This window comes from Cervus elaphus, chromosome 31 (genome assembly GCF_910594005.1).
Source record: "Cervus elaphus chromosome 31, mCerEla1.1, whole genome shotgun sequence".
NCBI lineage: Eukaryota > Metazoa > Chordata > Mammalia > Artiodactyla > Cervidae > Cervus > Cervus elaphus.
Window position 1 is genome coordinate 22,063,516 of NC_057845.1, and position 22,742 is coordinate 22,086,257.

At 34.1% G+C, this 22,742-nt stretch overlaps 1 protein-coding gene across 5 annotated transcripts in view; it reads right to left on the reverse strand.

The window, feature by feature from the left end:
* USP25 (ubiquitin specific peptidase 25) overlaps window positions 1-22,742 on the reverse strand; it is a 158,862-nt gene that overhangs the window by 37,326 nt on the left and 98,794 nt on the right. For all 5 annotated transcript variants that reach the window (XM_043893206.1, XM_043893204.1, XM_043893203.1 and 2 more), the window contains 8 exons: window positions 20,778-20,905; window positions 20,343-20,438; window positions 19,042-19,203; window positions 17,876-18,102; window positions 14,961-15,031; window positions 14,016-14,244; window positions 12,420-12,620; window positions 4,443-4,582 (listed from right to left, as the gene is read on the reverse strand). In XM_043893206.1, coding sequence (XP_043749141.1) covers window positions 4,443-4,582; window positions 12,420-12,620; window positions 14,016-14,244; window positions 14,961-15,031; window positions 17,876-18,102; window positions 19,042-19,203; window positions 20,343-20,438; window positions 20,778-20,905 — 1,254 coding nt within the window. The remainder of the gene's footprint in view (window positions 1-4,442; window positions 4,583-12,419; window positions 12,621-14,015; window positions 14,245-14,960; window positions 15,032-17,875; window positions 18,103-19,041; window positions 19,204-20,342; window positions 20,439-20,777; window positions 20,906-22,742) is intronic.

Consider the following 22,742-nt stretch of genomic DNA (forward strand, 5'->3'; position numbering starts at 1 on the left):
AATATATTTACATCATGAGTTCTCAATGAATTCTTATTTTTGGAAATGCTATTAGAAAGTGATATCAACTTTTAACAACTCAGATTTGTTTTTTTTTGTTAAATTCTATATACTTCATTAAACCAATGGAGTGGAAGCCAGTGTAAAATCCGGAAAGTCCACTCAAAGACACTAACATGGTTCATTCAAAATACTGTTCAGATTTCACAAGGATCCTTTTTTACTGAATAGATGACTACCATATTCACTATTTATCTGCAAACAAATTTCAAGAATACTTACGGTGCTTGAAAGCAGATTGCTTAACTAATTTCAAATTGCACCTTTAAAGTTGTCCTACGCAAAAATCAACTTAGTTTTGACACCAAATAAACAGAAAATTTTAATGAAAACGGAGTGGTCTTATTGCAGTTTAAAATACGGGTAAATTTTAGTAATGTGAAGATTTTCTGACTTTTTCAAAGTATGTATGCAGAAAAAGTTTAATTAATAAAACAATAACAGTGGCCAGATGGACTATTTTTTAAAATGAAATGCTATTATTAACCACGACATTTTCAGGAAAGGTTTCTTTTGCTTTGTTTGAGTCTTTGACTTTTCAGGAGGATATAACCAACCTGCATGGTTGTCATGATCAGGAGAGAGTATTCAGCTAACCTGAAATCTGATACGTTAATTACTGTTCTATAAATGATAGAAATTATAAACATTATACTATGATGCTTCTTGGAATTGCTTATATTTGAATAATCTTAACTCAATATACTAACACATAGTCTACAGAGATAAGCTTGGTCCATGACATTTAATTAAGAATTAATTGAGAGAGAGAGAAAAAATAATAAAAAAATAATTAAGAGAGAAAATATTGTCCTAGGTTTCCAGTCACAAGAGTGAAATATAAGCAGGTAAACTAAGAAATTTGTCTGGACTTTTGGTGAAAATTTTCTCACAAACAAACCAATTCAAACCAATAATATATTAAGAATAATAAATATAAATTTAAGGAAAGTATCAACCAGGAAATGCACTCCTTAGAATACTGATCCTTACATAACAACGTATTTCCTTTGAAAGAAATAATTGCACTTAGGAAAAACAAATGTTTTGTAAACCTTTCCAGTTACCACAAAACAGTTTAAACAGCATATTATTAATTATTTGGGTGAAAGTTGAAAAAAGGAAGCAGCTTTGGGCACACATTCTGTAGTATTTCTCATCAAGCTTAGATATCTTAAATTACCATAAAATTTTTCATATAAAGAATTTTAGGGTTCACTGAAATAAAGTACAAGGATTTTAGGAGCTTCCCCAGTGGCTCAGCAGTAAAGAATCTGCCTGCAATGCAGGAGCCCCAGGAAACGTGGGTTCAATCCCTAGATCAGGAAGATCCCCTGGAGGAGGGTACGGCAACCCACTCCAGTGTTCTTGTTTGGAGAATCCCATGGACAGGAGCCTGGTGGACTACAGTCCATAGGGTCGCAAAGAGTTGGATACAGCTGAAGAGACCGAGCACGCATGCCTAAGGATATCTTTTCCTTTTACGGTCACATCCTCTATGAACACCTTAATAAAGGCTGAACTTAAGGAAGGTTAAAAATAAATTCCTCAGTTAATAAGCTGCAAAATAATTAGATCACAAAGATTTTAATTAATTGCCTGAAATCGATTAAATACCCAATTTGTTAAAAAAAAAAAGTGGTCCCATTAAAGGGTGATTAGAAAGTTATATATTTTCAACCCCTTTGGATTCCTCAATACGCTCACAGCTTTTAACCTAATAACTCCACTATGGAAATCTAAAGAAATAACCAAAAATATAGGAGAATTTTCATTTTTTAGCAGTCTTTTTAAAATCATGTAAAAGTAGAAATAAATATATAAGAAGGGAATGAGTAAGTAAACAAGAATTTGATCACTCAATGAATTATTATTAAGTCATTAAACATTTTTTACAAAGAATCTGCAACATGAGGAAAGTTGTTAAGTGACAGAAACATTAAAATATAAAATTGTATATGCAGTAGTAAATCAACTACAAAAATAAATCACCAATCTGTATATAAAAATAAGAATGAAAGAAAACACACTAACTTATTAAGTGATTAACTTTGGGTAGTAGAACTATGCATGATTCTTAGAGTCTACTTTTTTGTATTTTTAAATTTTCTAAAATATTTCATTTAAAATTAGGGATTCTCTTCTAAAAAGCAAGCTGTCTAAACATCTGGAGAGTATCTCTTTATGGCTTCTGTGATTCTAAGCTTCTCAGGAAATTTTTCTTAACACTAATGTCAAAACTTTATATACTGTACATTTGTGAAATGGTTAGGATTTAAGTAACAGAAGGAAATAAAGAGCTACTTAAGTCTACACTATATGCAAGGCACTTAAAAAATGATCTTAATTTATCCTATAATCACCTCCATTTTATATTTTTAAAAAACTGAGGTTTAGAAAAATTAAGCAACTTATTCAAGTTTGCATAGGTTGCAGAAAATAAAACTAATATTCAAAACCTCAGAACTATTTAACCCCCAAAACTAAAGACTCTTTGCAATTTACTTTCTTTGCTGTTATTCAGTCACTAAGTCATGCCTCAGTCTTTGCGACCCCAAGGAATGCAGCATGCCTAGGCTTCCCAGTCCTTCAATATCTCACCAAGTTTGCTCAGATTCATGTCCACCAAATCGGTGATGCTATCCAACCATCTCATCCTCTGCTGCCCTTAGTTTCTAAGGCATACCTTTAAATGAGAAAACCCAGTAATTTTAATTATCCTAAACAACTGACCATGAGACCAAGAAACACTGGTCATACAGTCATGATCAACATACTCCTAGACATGGTGCAGGATTTATACAGACAATGAGACCAGCTGTTGTTTTTTAACTCCAGAAGATAAACCAAATCGAAAAATATTTATGCTAGCTAATCTATTTTCTCAATGCCATCCTTTTTCAGCTAAAGGTGAAGCAGTAGGCTGCTACCTTATAAGATAATAACCACATGAATAAACTATCTAAATTTAAGAGCTAATTTCTATAAATTTAAACTGCACCTGATTAGCCAAGCTAAAAAAAAAAAGAAAAACCACCACCATGATTCTACATTAAGCGAAGTAATGTTTCCACCTTTTTGATATGAGTTAAAAGGATGAAACTTATCAACCATAATGCAGACTCTAACAAATAAAAATCCTAACTAGCAAAAGCCCTATCAAAAGATGTTTTTAATCAGACAAAAATATTTCTCCCTTGTATTTACTTCTGTGCTTTTTCTTCCTTCCTAAGGTGTCCTCTCTTCTATCATTCACTCAGATGTACTCAAAGAAACATTTTCCAGGAAGTGCTTTAGAATGAGCAGTTCCTCAAGTGTTTTATAGTCTCTAGGGTATTTGCAGAATTTGGAATAATAATAAAAAACTATATTAATACTTTTTTATGGTAAGAAGATATGTAATCAAACTTTTTCAAAAAGGAAACTAAATTAAAAAATAATTTATCAATATCACTTTGCTCAGCAAGATATAACTAAAAGACTATCCTATTAATTGAACATTTTGGTTAATATGGCCTTATAATATTAAAGGCCACACTGTTATTAGAGGGTTACTGTTGAGATTAAGCTCAATAAGCAGAAATTATGTGTTGAAATGTCCTCTTTTCTTTTGTTGTCTGGGTGGGCATCTTCAATCCTAAAATTAGCCACTGTGGAACCTATATTAGAGCTGTTTGTGCTTACTAATGAAAAATAAATACCTATAGCAACTGAATGGTTCTATAGTATGAAATCCTTGAAACATCTCTCAGAATATCATATTCACTGAAACATAATACAATACTATTATGTTCAACTTATTGTTATTAAAAGACACAGCTAAATACTTGAAAATTACACTAAAGGAGGTTAATAGTGACTATTTGACACAGGGCACTTGAAATATGCATAAACTGTTTTACAATGTCATATTTATCCTGCTAATATTACTCTAACCTAGACTATCTGGAATTTTGTTAAACACAGTCCATGGAGCAATGAAAATTATACCCTATATTCCCAACTATCCTAATGTAAGACTAAATACAGAAGGCAGGGTGGGAGGGAGGTTGAGGGGAAAGAAAAATAAGGTTAAACTCTGTACTTCTCTTTTGAAGTTCCAAATCAAATGACCAGTTTGGCCTATGATTATAATTTTTCATAATTCTCTAACAGGAAGATAAAAACTATTTTTTTTTAAAAGAAGCATTTAAAAATGTATAGCTGAGGAAATTACAACCTAGGCAGTTAGGTGACACCTACAACCACTCATCATGTTCACGGCAGAGTCATCCCTTGGCCAGGTCTCTCTCGACTCCCAGACAGGTCACTCTCCTTACACAGCTAAGAAACCTCGTGAACATGGATGGGTATGCTCAGAGAGCTAAAAGAAAAATTCTTACCGACTGCAAAACTGTTTCAGGACTTTTATCTTCATGCTCATGTGATGCCTTGGTAATTATTCGAATGGTTTCTTCTTTCAAGTGCTTTGAGAAATCACTTCTTGATGGCTGCTCTAGATATTCTGGTTCTCCTGCTTGTGCTTCATGAGAAAAGAATCAATTGTATATCTAATATAAATCAGTGAGTCTAGACTAAGATGAATTTCTTATTTACTTCTCATTTGAAGTTATACATTAATTTTACTTTATTGACTCTAATGTAATACATGCTTCAAACAACAGCACTTCCTCCTCCAGAGTTTACCAAAAGAAAAGAATCAAATCTCAGATAAGTCAAATAATTAGTGAAGAAAGCACTCATTATAGTTTATGCTAAGAAATTTATTGTAAGATTTTTGTTGTTGTTGTTAGGACAAGGATCAAAATCTCACTTTGGGTCATCACAGAGCACTGGGGTGAGCTCCCTGTGTTATACAACAGCTTCCCACGAGCTGTCCATTTTACACACGGTAATACATGCTACGCTCTCAGCCCATCTCGTCCTTCCTTCCCTGCTGGTCCACTAGCCTGTGTGGGCTGGGGGCTGGGGTGGGAGGGAGGGGATGTATGTACACTCATGGCCGATTCACGCTGCTGGAGGCAGAAACCAACACAGCACTGTAAAGCAATTATCCTCCAAAAAAAACTGAAACCTTAACAAAAACAAATCTCACTTATGTTCTGAGTTCTAAATCCACAGATGCAACAATGTACTCTGAATGTCCACTGGCTATTTGACAGACAAGCCCAATATTATCCTTATGCAACCTATGAGGCTTTATATAAGTGGGCCTCTGTCCATCTCTCCATCACCTGGTGTCCTTTGCTCAAACAGAAACACACACTAGCCTTTTTCCAGTTTATCCAATACACCAGAGAAGAGGCTAACTGTCCCACTTCTGGATCTTTCCTCATTTTCTTCCCTTTGACTGTTAGGTCAACAACCCTCACTCCTCCACCTAATAACTTCTATATATCCTTTTGCTTAAATGCTGTTTCCGCATGGAAGTATTCCCACTGACTCCGTTTCTAGGGCAGGGCTGCGCAGCCTCAGCACTGCTGACATTTAGGTCAGATGCTGCTATGGTGTGGAGGGCTTTCCTGCGTACCCAGGCATCTAACCACTAAATACCAGTAGTACTGACCCCCTCTCTCAGCTGTGACAACCAGCAATGTCTCCAGGATTGTCAAATGCCCTCTGAAGGTCAAAATCACTCCCAGACAAGAATTCCTGCTCTACAGTCACTTATACTTTCATTTTAATAGCACTTTCCCACAATTATAGCTTCATTACTTTGTTTCAAGCCTATATTCCCTGCTATACTGTAAGAATCTCAAGAGCAGGGGTGTTATCTTCCTTTTGTATTCCTATTTCTTCCACACCGAGCATATAATAAGCACACAATAATTTAATGAAACAAATGAGTTAATAAACCAATGGAAGGGTAAAAGGAATAACAATGTATTCTAAAATATTGCACAGTGTTACCGGGATAGGTTGAGTTCCTACTCAACCAACTGGTGGGAAACAGGACTACTGTCATCCTTTCCAATATCTGATTAATTTAAAACCTTTCTCAAAATGAAATATAATTAAAAGAGAAATACTATAATTTCAACATAGATGCATGAGTATTCATTCATCCACTGAATTTTAATTAAGTGTCTATGTGCCAGGCAGTAGGCTAGGCACTGGGACTCAGTGTTAACAAAGTGGCCAGTCCCTGTCCCCATGAAGTTTACAGTTAACTATGGAAAAAGTTATTAACCAAAGAATTACATGTATGAACTGTGACATCATCATAATACATTGTAGGAATAAAATAGGGCAAGGGTAACTTAAGATTATGGGGTTTGAGATAACTAACATCTCAGTTGAAACATAATGAATTAAGTGGAAGAATGAAAAGCCATGAAGTGAACATGAATTCAATCCCAAAAGCTTCTAGTGTGGTCGAACTACAGACTATAGTATAAGAGGGGAGAAATGGCAAGAGATGACGTAGACAGGGATAAAATGGGGGCCCTTGAGTCATGAAAGTTTTAAGGGCAAAAGGAAGTAGATAAACATTCTAAATACAATGACAACATGCTGAGTTTAAAGAAAATTATTCTGGCTACACTGTAAAGAAAATAAGATTAGAGAATAAAGTAAAACCAGAAATCAGTAAAAGTACTAAAACAGCAACATAAGCTCTTCATCTTGCTTACAGAGCAATATTAGCAAGAAATGACTGTGCTTTTGGATAACAGAGACAGTGAGAAGAGGGGAACTGGTTAGATTCGAGATACACTGCAGACAATGGTTTGGAGACTGCCCCGCAGGTGTCTTGCATTTTGGATATGAGTCATTAGGATAATGGAAGTGAAATATACTCTGACACGGAAAACTAAAGGAAGAAATGATAACAATGTTTGTGACAGGAAAAGAGTCTAAAAGAAGTTAAATGTCTCATTTCTAGATTTCCTAAGAACTGCAATGTTCTTTCAATGTGCCTCTATGATAGATAAAGTTAAGAAAATCTCAGCCACTACAACTCCAGTTTAGCGGAGCGTCTGCTTCCTGAAGGTTTCATGATTAAGTGGCTTAAGTCAGCTATTTCAGGCCTTAACAGAGACAAACTTCTTGTTGCTGAAGCTTACATTACTTGTGTTTTCCCCCTCTGTCTCTTCTCATTATAACAGATAAAACATCAATGCTTGACAGTAGGATGTGAGCTTAATGCAATGTGGGTCAAGAAATTCATCTGCTAGGACACTGGGCTAAGCCAGAGAAACCTAGACAGTGCAGGTAAATAAAGCTCTTAAGAGCAGAAGCAGTTTTATCTGATCAACACAGTCAAATATACATAGGTCCCCAGGGTTAAGGTTTCCTTCCTCATAAGGATTTGAGTCCAAAAACCTTATGTGATGCTGAATGATTCTGCCTAAACGTCATACAAAACTATTTTCTCTAGAATTTTCTCTGTGAAAATATCTTCCATGGAACTTGTATGAGTGGTGCTGTAATCACAGTAGGTGAACCTACAAGGATTCAAGTTCTGGGAGTTTGGAAACAAAAGTCCAAACTTCATTCCCAACATGTTTGATGAGTATGTGCCGTTTTCAGTACTATGCTAGGTATTAATAATGTTAAGAAAAAATGACATAAGATTTACTCACTTTAAGGAACTCTCAACAAAATCAAATAAACGGATACTCCATTACAACACAAAATGCTAAGTGCTGTAACAGACTTATGCACAAGGTCCTAGAGAAGCACCATGGACCCATACACACACTTGGAAAGATGTTGCATGCTAAGAAAGACTTCCTAGAAGAAATGCCAACTGAGCTAAGTCTTGAAGGATTTGTAGAGAAGATTATCTTGGAGATGAAGATGATCATTCTAGGCAGAAGGAATAGCATAAGCAAAGGCACTGTAAGGACAGATAAAAGATGAATAAATTCCTTGCTACTGCTGCTGCTGCTAAGTCGCTTCAGTCGTGTCCGACTCTGTGCGACCCCACAGATGGCAGCCCACCAGGCTCTCCCATCCCTGGGATTCTCCAGGCAAGAACACTGGAGTGGGTTGCCATTTCCTTCTCCATCCTTGCTACTAATGAGCCTTTATAATGGTAAGCAAGACAAAAATATAACTGGTACTGAGAATAGATTGGGACTAGAATAAGGGGGGAAAGACAATAGTTGCTACAGGGGTAATTAGGGAGATTCATAACGATTTGGGACTGTTAGGGGATAAGTGGACAAAGTTTCAAGAATAGTGAGGCTAAAAGGACATTTTTCAAATGAGGGATACTTCATGAGCAAAACCATAATGACAGGAAAAGACCCTACAAGCAAGAGTGATAGGGAACAACCTGGTTAAGATGAAACATGCTTATAGAATAATGGTCTTGGAAGAATTACAAGGGATTCAGATTTAATAGAGGGTAAAATTAAAAAGAAAAGAGGTTTTAAGTTTATTTTGTCAAACCAGAAGAGTAAAAGACATGTTCACTAGAACAAACAAATAACCAGAGGAGGAAAATAAAAAGCTCATTCCACTACCCAGAAAAAAATACTTAAAGAGCACTGCTTCAAAGAACAGCAGTCCATGTTCCTTATAGAAATGCATTTAAAGTCAATAATTCCCCCAAAGAAGTCTATAAAAAGCCATGCTAGGCTGGCTGGCTAGGATATCAGAGAAACTTTTAAAGGCTTCGGATTCTTAGGTAGCACCACAAACAGAATTCTCAGTAACGTGGGAGGTAGAGGCTTAGGAGCCAAAGTTAAACCTACAATTTATCTAAGAAAAAGTCACAACAGCACCACATAGTTTCGATTTCTTTCCTAAAGTACAGCTATCTGGGCTAAACTTTTAAAATGACTGCACTCCCATACACTGAAGATCACCTCTAGGAAACTCATTATTGCAATTTCCAAAGGGAATGAAATCAAAGCAGAAAACATTTAAGGGGCATCTATCATGTGTCATTTATTAGGCTACACTCTGGAGATTTAAATAAAAACATGACTTGGTCCCTGCTTTAAAGGAACTTAAAATACTGAGGCTACTGAAAATATCCTGAAAATACTGAGAATGTTGTCCACTCTACCAGATCTTACTCTTAGGAACCAACTGTACTTTCCTGGAATATCAACTTATTTTTGACTTGTAGACACTTTTTACTTCATTTTTTCTACCCTTATTTTTTGGTTTCAGTTTCTTTTTTGCTTTTAAAATCGGAGTATGCTATATAGATATATTGTAAGGACTTCAAATAGCTTCTGAGTAGATATGAGTAACACAAGCAAAATAATAATTCAAGCAAAGTTCCCTCCTCCTCAGAATACGGTGTTATTCATATAGCCTAGAGCCATGATGCTTAGCCAGAGGTACACTCAGAATTATCTGAACATCTTTTTAAAAATACATACTCTGGACCCTTCTTCCATAGATTCTGATCCCAATAAGTCTTAGCTGGTATGTTCTCGAAACAGTCTCCCAGGTAATCCTGATGTATATACCAGTAGTAAAGAACTGCTGGCTAAATCTCTAAGCATTAAGTGTTAAGGTAAATATTCTTTTGCAGATTAGAGAGGTAGCGTGACACGGATTGAAGAAAACTTTCCTATCACTTATTACTTAGTTTCAATAAGACAATGAATCATGCTGAAGAAGTGATGCCTATGGATTTTTTTGGTTATCTGTTAGCAAAAGAGGAACAAATACTCATTTAATTAATGCTATATAAATTAATATTCTTATTTGGAATATCATTCTGAAGAAACTAGATTTTAATAGTTCTTAGGTTATAACTTTATTGAAAAGATTTTCAGGGAGAGAAGAAAAATCACTCTGATGGATTTTATGAAGAAGATCTCCTTTTATTACTTCCACTAGTCACTCATAATCCTAATGTACACCTGAGAAATAAATACAGGTTGTCTATGATATTATGAAAGTATTATATTAAATTATTTGAAAACTGTAGGGAGAAATAGGAAAAAAAAATGGCATGAACATTAAAGTAAAATTTCTCTGCTAATAAAAGAGATAAGTAATTCCAATGAACAATATAATAGGTTCTCTTATTCAACTGTGTATGTTAAATTGCCCTGCAAAGGAAGATAGATTTCTTTATGTGATATATAAGATAAGATAGTGGTAGAACTCAATTTTTAATCAATAATCTCACACACATCCCAAATTTATAGATTTACAATATTCTACTTCTATTAACTCAAAGTGCCTATTTCTAGCAATTCTATAGAAGACACACAGTTTTCTACTGAGGCAGTATTGTCATTGCCTTCTAAAAACTCAGTCCTGAAGATAACTATCTTAACAGTTACATGTGAATTGACCTTTACCATCTCTTTATTTTTTAGTTATTCTGGCTCCTTTCAGCTGCATTTCTCTTCAAGTTTCTTTTTTTTTTTCCCAATACTAAAAAGAGACATGAACGCACCTGCACAATGCCCACTACTGAATTTTTTTAAACTTACAAAACAGGATATAAAGTGTGTAACAGGAAGTACTGATCAGAATAAAAAGGATATGGAGCATATAGATGTGGCCTTTTCATAGAGAAGGAATATAACAAATATAAATGATGGGGAAAAGCTGGCAAGTCCTGTCATAGGAATATTAGTGGGGAATATGTCTTAGTTTGACTTACTAAAAATAGAATGTGTTAAGTCTGTAAATTTAGATACTCTTGTGAGAAACAGAAAAGATGAAAAGCAGACTATATAGAATTTAATATTGTGATGCTACAAAATATAAGTGAACCAAGAATTGGATTGGAGCTTGGCCGATGACTAGAGGACTCATCTTCATCTGAGTGCTCAGGTGCCACTAACATTTATGCTATTTATGCAGCCCTGTCCTCCCACCAATACGAACAGTCACAAGCAAACGGAGGTGTAAAAAAATTAAGTGAAGAATAACAGAGTAGCTCCACCTTGGGGTAAGTTCTAGGGAGTAATTTGGAAGCAGATAAAGGATGAAATCACAGAGATGGAACTAACTCAAAAATGACAGGAACTATAACAAAGTTACTACAGTTATTTGACCTCAGAAACCTCTTGATAGCTACTGAGCTATTTTATTTTCTACTAACATGGACAAGGTTACTATAATGAAACTGCAGTGTTGTAAAACTATAGAGTTTCACCTGCTCTACACATTGGCCTTTGATGTACGTGAAGAAAGTGCAGTCCTCATCTGGTATAGCTCACCAAAGACTACAATGGTGGTACTGAGAGACACTCTACTGCATACTGCGTTTATGTATCAATATGGCAGTATAACACCGTTTTCACAGTCTTTTAAAAATGCTGAATCAATGCTGCTTAAAATCAAGATGAAGGACTCAACTATTCAATTTGCATGAAGACAAGTTGCAAGTCTGGAAAGATTTGTGCGTGCCTGTTCAGCAGTCACCACAACACACTGTAGTCTTACAGATCTCTCATTCAAAGAGTAAATCTGTCTAAAGTTCAAAGGAGGATGCTAAGACTTATCTAGGTAAAGGTGCATAGGAATCTGTCTGTAAAAGACAAAATCAAACACTGAGAATGCTTTCTTAAAAAATAAAAACAAAACACACAACCTTACAAAAAAGGGTGATTCAAAATGATCCACTCAGGATAAATTAAAAAAAAAAAAGGGAAAGACAAATGAGTTTAAGGAAAAGATCTAATTTATCTCTTCTCATTTCCCTAACCACTAAACAGAAATAGTATCTTCTTTACAATACAAAATATCATCTTAAATTATATTCACAACTTAATCATAAGATGAATCTTAAAAAACCATTGGACATTGTATTTTCAATTGTGCTAGAATGTATTTTATTTTTGTAGTTCTTAATATTTTATTGTTTTCATCATCTAATAATTACAGAATTGTTAAAATATTTATATTTTTATATACTTCTCATTTGTTTTATAGATTACACAGATTTTCTTCACTTGGAATATATTAAAAATTTAGTTGCCACTAATCTGTCTTTTAAGAATTCTGAAAAGAATCAAATACTCTACATTAACTAATACTATTTACCAGTAGTGTTATTTTGCTTAACTATGAAATTACTAGAGTGCATTCCCTTGAAAACTTTAGTGAATTGGCAGTTTCACAGTTTTTCTTGGTATCTTGCCAAGAAAAGTCAGTCAAAGTAGGCAACATACATAGATGGAGAATTAGCAAAATCATCTCATTCAGCTTAAAAATGGTATATATGTATATACAGCGTTATATAGCAAAGGGGTAAACTAAGTTGTTGCCTTTTATCTCTCAGTGATGGAATTTCAGATTTTTTTAATTGGAGTCTCCAAACTCTAGGATAAAGTTTTTTGCTCTTGCTGTTTCAATAAGCATATCTTATTTTTACAATAATTATCAATAATAAATATGAAATTGATAAAATGCAATAAACATGGACTAACCTGTTGTCACAGAAGACTCGGACTCTCTCAATTTCTGAGATGCTAGAAGTTTTTCCTGTAAGGCTTTCTGAGCAAGTTGTGCATCCCATTCTTCTAGTTCTTTCTCAAATCGCTGGTTGTCTTCCTCAACAAAATCTCTTAAGTCGGGGGGTAGTGTTTCTATTCCAACAAGGGCCTGCCCAGTTTCTTTATTAAACTCCTCTGCAAATCATATTTCAAAAACTATTATAAAATTAAGGATTAAAAGAAAAATGCAAAGTTCAAAATAGAAGGTATTTAAAATTATTACCATCTAGCAAATTAATATTACCTATATATTAAAAGAAAACTCAATCAAATGCTCAGAAAAGCAAGACGCAAATATGTGATCATCCATTATAGGTAATGTTCTCAGCTTTTATTTTTATTCTTAAGAGTAAAAAAAAATGAAACAAGACATAAAGCCAAAATTGTTGCTACTCAAACACTGACACAGTACTACTTTTTCTACTATAAAATACCAGATACTTGATTATTCATGAAGTAAAACTTACCACAAAATGACAAGTAACACATAACCTCAAAGCTCAAAACAACTAAAATTCCTTTCCATCTGAAGCAGTTAAGTATAGCAATATATTTATATACAATTTGAAATCTAATCTATATAGAAAAGTTTTTTTAAAAATCACATAAATAGAATCTAAAAAGGTTACTCAACCTCTACCACACACACATAAATTAAATTTTAGCTTTTCAGTCATAAATCCAGCAAGTTTTGCTGAATGGTTAAATACAAAAGGAAAGTTGATTTCTATCAGTCTCAACAAACCTTTATTATGTGCTTTCTTTTTTATATGCAAAGTCTGTATTAGAATATGAAAAGTAAAAAGATTAAGACCGTGTCATAGTATGACATGGTCCCTGTCTGTAAGCAGGTCAGAGTGAAGTGGGAAAGGCAAGCCAGCATATAATTCCAGCACAGTAAGTGCCTAATACAGGTTTGCTATGAGAAGACAAGAAGGGATACTTCCTGGCAGGTTCAAGGAAAACCTGGCAAGGCAGATGACACCTGAGTTGAATCTTGAGATGAGCAGGAATTAGGCAAAAGAAGAAACAAGATCATCATTGCCAAAAATAAAAACATAAGAACATACTGATATAAATATGTGAAATGATTTGGTGTGATCCAAAGAAGTTTAAATATCAGTCAAGTATATAAAGTTTGAAATGGAGAGTGGTTATAAATGAATCTGGAGAGACAATTAGAAGCCTGATAATGGAGGCTTTACGAGTTAGGCTAAGAAGTTTGAAGATGAGTCAATGTGTGATACAGTCATGAAAGGCATTTTAGCAAGGAGAAAAAGTTCAATTTATATTTTATAATAGTTACTATATAGTTAACTTTGAATACAAAATATATCCCAATTCTCAGCCCTGGTCACATTACTTTTCAATTCCAGTTTTCTCACTTACAATAACCCAAAAGCATTTTCCAAATATATCCATCACCTTCTTGAGTAAACTACACTTAACTAATCACACCGGAGACCAGAATCAAATTAAAGAGCTACTTATTTAAAAATATATATTGCCCTATATATTTCATATTCTTACCTTGTATTAAGAACTGCGGTTTGTCATTTATGTACATTAAACAGTATGCACTGGCATTTCTGTAACCACCGAAAGAGTCCCTCACTAGCTCTTCCCAGGACGATTTTGTTACAGCAATATCATTGTACTTCATCCACCTGCTCTCACGGTGATCAAAAATGTATGCCCAGTAGTGTCCAGCATTAGCTTGACCTTCATGAACTAAAACAGCATGTAAACGATAAGGAACCTAAACACGAGAACAGAAGAGTTAAATTGCAGGTAAGTGCTCTATTATAACCATCTCTCATGAGACTCACAAATCATCTGATGTGAGGGTTCCCTCGAAGCATATGTTTTTTAACAAGAGTAAACTGGCTGGGATTACAGTTTTGAAAAAATTAAACTATGAAATAAAAAAAGGCAGGGAAGAGGGAGGATAAGTAAACTAAAGACAGGTAAGGCAGACAGGTGTGTAAATAGGATGATTTTCAAAACTCTGGAAATATATTTGTTGATTTATTTAAGCTATCTTTAGAATAAAGAATTTATATGAATATTTATACATTTAGCACATGATTTGTTTAAATTTTCATAATTATAAATTGGTGGGTAAGTTCAGCAAAATGGCACATATAAAGAGCCATTATATAAATCTCAGAAGTTTAAATGTAACTGAGCCCTTTACCTTCTCACATAATCTTTGTATCCTTAAACAACCATATAATTTCTCCCATATAATTTCTTTTTTTTCCCATATAATTTCTTAAAAATACTGAAGCACTTTGAAAAATTTTAATAAATTTTACTATAAAAGAATAAAATGGTAGGTAATACAGAGGAAAAATAACATAAAAATCTTAAAGTTCAGCAATTTTATAACACAAAGTATGAGAATTAAGCTAACATAAAGATAAAATATGTAAATAATTTAGATAATGCTTACTAGCTCAAAATTCAACTTACTTGGATCATAGATTTGTCAGAGTACATTAGCTCAATTGTGCGATGGATTCTAGATATGCTTTCCTGTAAATCTAAGGACAGAAGATGCCATTTAATGATCAAAATCAAGTATGTTTCTACTGAGACTTGTAAGGTAGGGAATAAATGTTCTCCTACAAATATGCTAGAGGAGTAAGAAAAAGTTTCTAAAACTGTTCTTAAAAACATTACTATTCAGAATCTGTATAAACTGAATTCAGTTCTCCTTAATAAAAGACGCAGCACAAATGAGAAATTAAAAACCAAACAAATACAGTTTAACAACAAACAGAGCCAAAAAACCTGAATTTTGTTCAAAGTTATAAAAGAAGGTTCCAATGAAAATTAAAGTTAACCCCCCACACATATTTGTATAAAACAGGAAAACTTTACAATGAAATAAAGTAACTTCATCATATATCACACACACATATACATATATATGTAACTGAATAAAAATCCACTATAATCACCAATGGAAATAAAGTTGTGAGACTCCCATTAGCTGCTATTTCTACTTCAAGTAGAAATGTATCCTACACAATTACTTATAGGCAGGGATGTGCACCACTATATTACTCATAATTATTTTTTAAAACTCAGAGACAACCTAAATATCTGTCATACAGCATAACCAAATAATTCTATGAAGCTATTAAAAAGAATCAAGCAGAAAATATCAAAGCCTACCAAAAGAAAAGAAGTAACTTTAGAACAGGAAAGGCCTTTTTTTTTTTTTTTTTTTAGCTTGATAGAAAATCCAGTAACCATAAATGCAAAGACTCCTCCCCAAATTTAAACAAAATCTATAGCATAGAAACAAAAACAAAAACCAACATAAAGAAAATCAAATGACAAACTGGAAAAATATTATTTGCCACATACGCTACAGGTAACAGGTTAATAGGGCTTCCCTGGTAGCTCAGCTGGTAAAGAATCCGCCAGCAATGAAGGAGACCCCAGTTCGATTCCTGGGTCGTCAGGAAGATCCCCTGGAGAAGGGACATGCTACCCACTCCAGTATTCTTGGGCTTCCCTGGTACGTCACACAGAAAAGAATCCACCTGCAATGCAGGAGACCTGGGTTCGATCCCTGGGTGGGGAAGATCCCCTGGAAGAGGGCATGGTAACCCACTCCGGTATTCTTGCCTGGAGAATCCCCATGGACAGAGGAGTCTGGCGGGCTATAGTCCACAGGGTTGCAAAGAGTCGGACACAACTGACTACGCACAGCACAACAGGCTAATATTCACAACATTTAAGCTTCTATTAAGCAATAAGACAAACTGCTCAATACAAAAATTGGGTAAATACCACAAATTTATTCAAAAACAGAATTTCACTCCTGATTAATGAAATTGAAATCAAGACACTGTAATACCATTTTCATTTCAACTATCAGACTACCACAAATTAAAAGGTGCCCAGGGCTAGGGAGAATACTGGGAAACAGGGTGTCTCACACAAAATTAGAGAGACTCTAAACTGGTTCATTGCTTGGAGGGGGGTGGGAATCTTTAATACCTGATCCATAGGTCCAAAACCATATGACATGTCTCTCAAGTTCCTCAATTTAAAATGACCAAAAGTGGACTCATCATGTATCTATTTCCTTCCCCAAGGCGGAGGCGACCCACCATTCTGCCCTTTTCCGTAGTACATTCTATCCACTTAGTTAACGATACCACCATGAGTAACTAAGGGAATCAACCCTGATAGCCCTCTGTCTCTCACCTCTAGTCAAGGACCCACATCTGTCAGCTGTCTCCAAAGAATAAACCCAATTCATTTCTTTCTTCCCTGAATGCTACTTCCCTGGTGTCAAAAGCGTCTTAGTTTTCAGCTTTCTGACTGGAATCTTACAGAAACAAACACAACATGCCTAGTTCAGTAGAAAATTATCCAACAACCTAACACAGTATTCAGGAAAAACTATGTGCTTAAGTAATGTTCACTGATTTCAAATATAAAAAATTCCCTTATATATGAAAACACTAAGGAAAATCTTCTAATGCTGTTAGTTGCTCTCCCACCTTATTTACTCTCTATTAAGTTAGGACTGCTCTTTATTTCCATATTGTCTATAAAGCATCTAGTTGGGCTTTAAAACTAGATTTAAAACCTAACAAGTGATGTTGTTTAATGTAAGTCCAACCTTTGGATATAAAAGAGTAACTCCTAGATTTTTTCCACAGATCAAGAAAAATGATGATAAAGTCTACCATAAAATATTGACATCACTTCATTTTAGCAACACTGAAGTAGGAAGGAGATAATTTCAGAACAAGGGAGCATTCCTTCCAAGAATGGAGAGACAGCAACTTAATACCAACATGCTCACTGCTCCTCCCCTCCCAGAGCACTGTCCTTATTTTTCTTATGCCAGTTAAAACTAGTTACATTCTGGCACTGAGTTAATAGATCATAGTTGGAAATCTGCTAGAGCAGACTGAAAATTAAAATTCACATTTCTAATTCTTCAACCTAAAGAAAATGTTTTTCACTTGAACCCAGCACAGACATCAAGAGAGGTACATAGTTTGTTACGTGCAAAATCTGATGCTGGATGATGTTTCACCAATGGAGTACCTGTGAATACCAGCTTGATATAAATTTAGAGCACTAAACCAGAAAATCAGACCATCTGCTAGGTCATTAATCAGCTAAGTAATCCAAGGAAAATCTTTTGGTCTCTCTAGAACTGATAATAAGATCATAAAAAAGGAAGCCAAATGAGCTCATTTTATAGAAAACACTTTGTAAGGGGGAAAGAAAAAACCAAAAAAAACCGTTTTTAATATTTACAAATGAAACCCATAGATGACCTCCCTTCTCAATTTTAACACTAACCATGTCCATCTGAGGTGAGAGTAGTTCTGCTGTGAGAAGCGTCTTACCTCTGGTGTCATTTTCTATTTCTGTCCTCCAGCGATGTAAACAGCTTTCTAGCACAGAGAGTTCTTCTTCTGTTATGTGCCTTGGTGCCGGATGCATGGGCAAGTCTGGAGGTATCCGGGACTGCGTGAATGGTTTGTGTATTACTGATCTTGATGAAATGGCAGCTATTGACGCGGGTGACGTGCTTGGCAGTTCTGAAGAAGGAGCTCCCTGTTGGTCTGTTGTGCTGTATTTTTAAAGCAGAGAATATTCACTATTAAACTTTCCAAACTGAAGCTCTGGACAAAGATTATGAGATAAATAAACAATATTAAGTTGGCTTATAGTTACAAAAGAAGAGTTTTCTTAAAAAAAGAAGTATGTGGATTAATGTAATATCCAAACGAGATTCCTACTACATGGAACTACATTATTATAAGGCTAAAATGGGGGCTTTATATTATAAATGGCTCAATAGTATTTATTTATACAAATCATACATATACCAGATTTATAAACCTTCCCTTGCTGATACTTACCAGCTCACACTACAGAAAAAAATTCTCATTTAATAGTAGTATTTTCACAGATGAAAGAAAGGCTGATACATATACCAAAACAGCCTAAAGTATAATTCTGAATGGAAAAAAATATGAAAATTTTAATCCGCAGCCATAAAAAATCCATTGAAACAATGAAATAAGAAAGCCCCTATCCTAAAACGGATATTTTGCAACTAAGCCTCAGTTACATGGATTACCTTGACAGTCAATTCCATGTTTCCCAGATGCTATCACTTATATATAGTACTTTGGCTTCGGTAGCTTGTCATACCTTTTTGTCATACTTGTTGGTATAATTTTAATTCTATTCATGTAAATTTGAATTAACCTGGAAAACATTTCAGTCTTGAATCATTTCTTCTTATGGCCTCTCAACTCTTTAAAGAATTGTCACTAATTGATAATTCACTGGCAAGTCATTGAAATATTCTTGTCATTAAATCATAATTTGGGACTCAAAAAAAAAAAAAAAAAAGAAAGCCCCTAGAAGACCTACACAATCTTCTAAGTTCACTAAAATAAATCACAACATGCATTTTATAAAAACCTTCTCTAAAGGTATCAATTACAATATTACATAATACAGGAACACAGCTGTCTCTTCTATCAAGAAAACTTTTTACCTTGGTAATGTCTGTGATGGTACAGATCCACTAGATGGGGAACTAGCATCAATATCATCAACAGGAGAAGTGCAAACAGGTTTACTTGAGGCAAATTCCAGGGCATACTGCAGAACGTCCACCAAGGGGAAGCGTTTGGGACCCGAGCCATAACTTAAGTATCTGTTAACCATAAAACGCATGAATGCTTCCATTTGTGTAAAAAGCATATTTATTTCAATAATTGTTCTAAAACAATTTCTAAAAACACTTTAATATTCCTCAACAGTGAAATTAATTTTGCTTTCAAACGATGGTAAAACTACATGTACATTCAAGAAATAAGTTAAATGTTCTCTAGAGGAACAAAACCAAAGCTGAGAAGACTGAATGTGTATATACACTGTTATAAATTTCAAATGCTGCTATAATCCAACAGTAAAATGAAAAGTGACATTTTCATCTCCTCAGGCTTTTTATTTTTAGATCTGTCATCTGGTCTTAAGATGATGCCTAATATTATCCCCCTCCTTTTACCTCTGATTATATTCCAATATGATTACTGATACCTTTTGAGAATTAAAACTATTGAAAAATAAGATATTTTATATTAAAAGCTTTAGATTACTCATTTTCAAGTGAACAGTAAAACAAGGGGATGCAGATTAAGTAAGAGGTTGCACACGGGGATCTTTCAGACCACATTTTAGCCTGTAGACGTCTGTCTGAACTACAGACTACTTGACAGTCTAGATTCTGGCTTCTTTTGGAAACAATCTAAAGCTCCAGACAACAGGGAGTTGATATTCACGCACGGCACTGCCTAGCACAGACGGCAGGCGCCATCTCTCCACGGGGATGTGCTCTCTGACTCCCCCTGCTCACCTGACTCGCTTCCCTTCTTTATAAAGATCCCGTTCTTCCTTATAAAGCTCATAGGCATCTGTGCTTGTATCTTCAGTGTTAAGCAGAAAAACTCAGTTACCATTCATTAATGGAAATCTCAAGAGTAGTATTTAACCTCACACAAGCAGAAACCTCAATCATAAATTAGTTTAACTTTGTATTATCAGCACCATCAGTATTACCTCTTGACAGTGGGAATATTTAATTTTAGGTAATAATTTTTAATGCCAATTATGAATTATTTTAGTCTCTAACACAACTCAAGCCTAAACTATTCAAGCAAAATATCCATCCAGAATGATTCTCTATATGTAGGACCACAAGTCATTCAAAGCAAATTTTATATTAAAATTCTAAATAGTCATTAAGAATATGAGTTCCTATAGTTAGTTCATAATATCATAAAGTTTCAGTACCTTTCAAGTCTTTGTTGTAATACTGTGAGGTAATCTTTTAGTCTCTTGATCTCTTCCCTCTTAATTCTTGTTATTTCTCTGTTTCTATGCATGTATCTATCAGGAAAAAGAAATACAGCAATTATCAGTATTCCCAAGCAAGAAACAGATACAATATTAAGTCTAGCCACCACTACAGAAGATTAACTCATCTAAAATTTTATAATAAAACATTAGAGAATACAAATTATAACATTATTGTGACATTATTCCCAGTAACTACCCTTTTCTAAATAAAAAGAGAACTCCATCTTCCTTGACAAATGGTATACAAACATTATGCAAAAAGTAAAACTTTTTAAGGAAATTAAGCAAAAATTTTCCCTAAGAACAGTAACTCTTTACTTGGATACTAAATTGTTTCAAAACTAAGTCATGCTGTATACCAAGCCATACCTGTCCAGATATAAAACTTGAGGAAATTCTAATTTATTGTGAATTTTTTCTGGTCTTCCCAGTGCCTGATTAAATTCAAATCTTGACAATTCAAAGGTTAATACAGGCGGTAGTTCGGTAAACCAATGCTGAAAGAAAACAAGAAAAAACCTTAACGCGACCTTTTTATTTCCTCCACTACAATTTAAGGCACAGAATGTTTGTTAGCAGTGGCATTTTTACATGCATCATCACAATGCTAACATCACAAAATAACTGATTGGGTATGCAATTTAGTCAAAACTCAACTTCTTCCTAAAAGTTTTTCACACCTTTTGAAAATTCCAATAGGATAACACATAGGAAAGAGAAAAATCTTCTAATGACTCTTCTTCATTGGTAATTCTTTACATTAGAATTTCTAACCCAAAGTGAAAAACATTGAATGAAAGTATGGCTTAGTATCTCAATTTCTGCGGCTTCTTCAATCTTATGTCACAGTTATTACCAGGAAAGACACATTACTTAATATAATCAACTACACCCTCAAAAACCTCTGAGGAAGTTACTTGTAAGATGTTAACATACAAAAGAAAAAAATATCTTATAGCATAAAAGATCACAATTCTCATGATAAAGCTAGAAACTGATACTTCCTTGTTTTAAATTTAAAGTTCCTACTAGAATTTTGGCAAATTTAAGAAAGAGATCGATTACCATCAAATATAGCATTTATATTAATGATAATTACATTTAACATCTTTAAAAATTACTAGTGCTTAAAGATTTGAATGCCTGCTTGCTATGAGGCGGCAACTCCACACACTTTGGCAACTGTTCAGTTAAGCATAAAATGCAACAGAACTTCAGAATTATTTTAATAAACAGATTCAAACTTTACATAAGCCATATTTATTTAAAGAGAAAGAAAAATGAAAAAACTTGTGAATCAACAAATACAGAAGTATAAAATAATGTAACAAGTATTTTTCAAATGTTTATTTTAAGCTGTGCAGTGTCCTTCTGTAAAAAGAAATTGCGGCATACTATATTATTTATGGTATTTTCAAGGGCCACAAAATGTTACCACATAAATGTCAATAAGCTCAGTATGCTAATTTAAACATCCAAGAGAGGAAAAAAAGGAGGAAAATGCACATTTGGCAAATTGAATATGATCTTGTATGTTGCTACTTTTCACTAAACAAAATCAGTTAAAGTAAATGGTTATTCAAAACTATTTCATACTTCCCTGGCAGCCCAGTGGTGAAGACTCACAGGTCTAGGGTTCAATTCCTAGTCAGAAATCTAAGATTCCACATGCCACACAGCTTGGCTACAAAAAGAAATGCTAATGACTACTTGAATTGAGATTTCCTGAGTTGGAGCTGGTTGATCTTTTACCGAAAGCTGAAGTTAAAGGAATTTGTTTTACATGGATATTATCTGAAACTGACAAAAGAAAGTTATGAAAAGTCTATTATTAGAAATATCCCTTCAATTTTAAAATTTTTTGAGCAAAGTTTGCCTATTTGCTTTGGTGAGGTGGTTTTTTCTTTGTTTTTGTTTTTTTCAGTTAGTTTTAATCCACACCTAAAGTTACTATTAAGAATTAAAATATACTCTACACATATCACAAGGGAAACTTTTGATGTCTTAGGATGACACTCTCTATTCAATGTCATAATACTCGAAAAGTACTATTACCTTCATTTTTTCTTGCAGTGGTTTATATGATACTATTTAAAATTAAATATAACTATTAAGGTATCTTACTGTTCAGCTCTAAATAACAAACATAGTTTAACCCATGGAAACCTGCAATGGCCAACAGAAATGAAATGACCCAGTTTAGTGGCATGCTTTTCTGTAAACCATAAACAGTCCAGGAAACAGGTTCCATATCTTATGAAAGAATGTTCATAATATGTTATGTCTCTGTGTGGATTTGTTTAATCTAACAGCAATGACAGATTTTTCCTACTA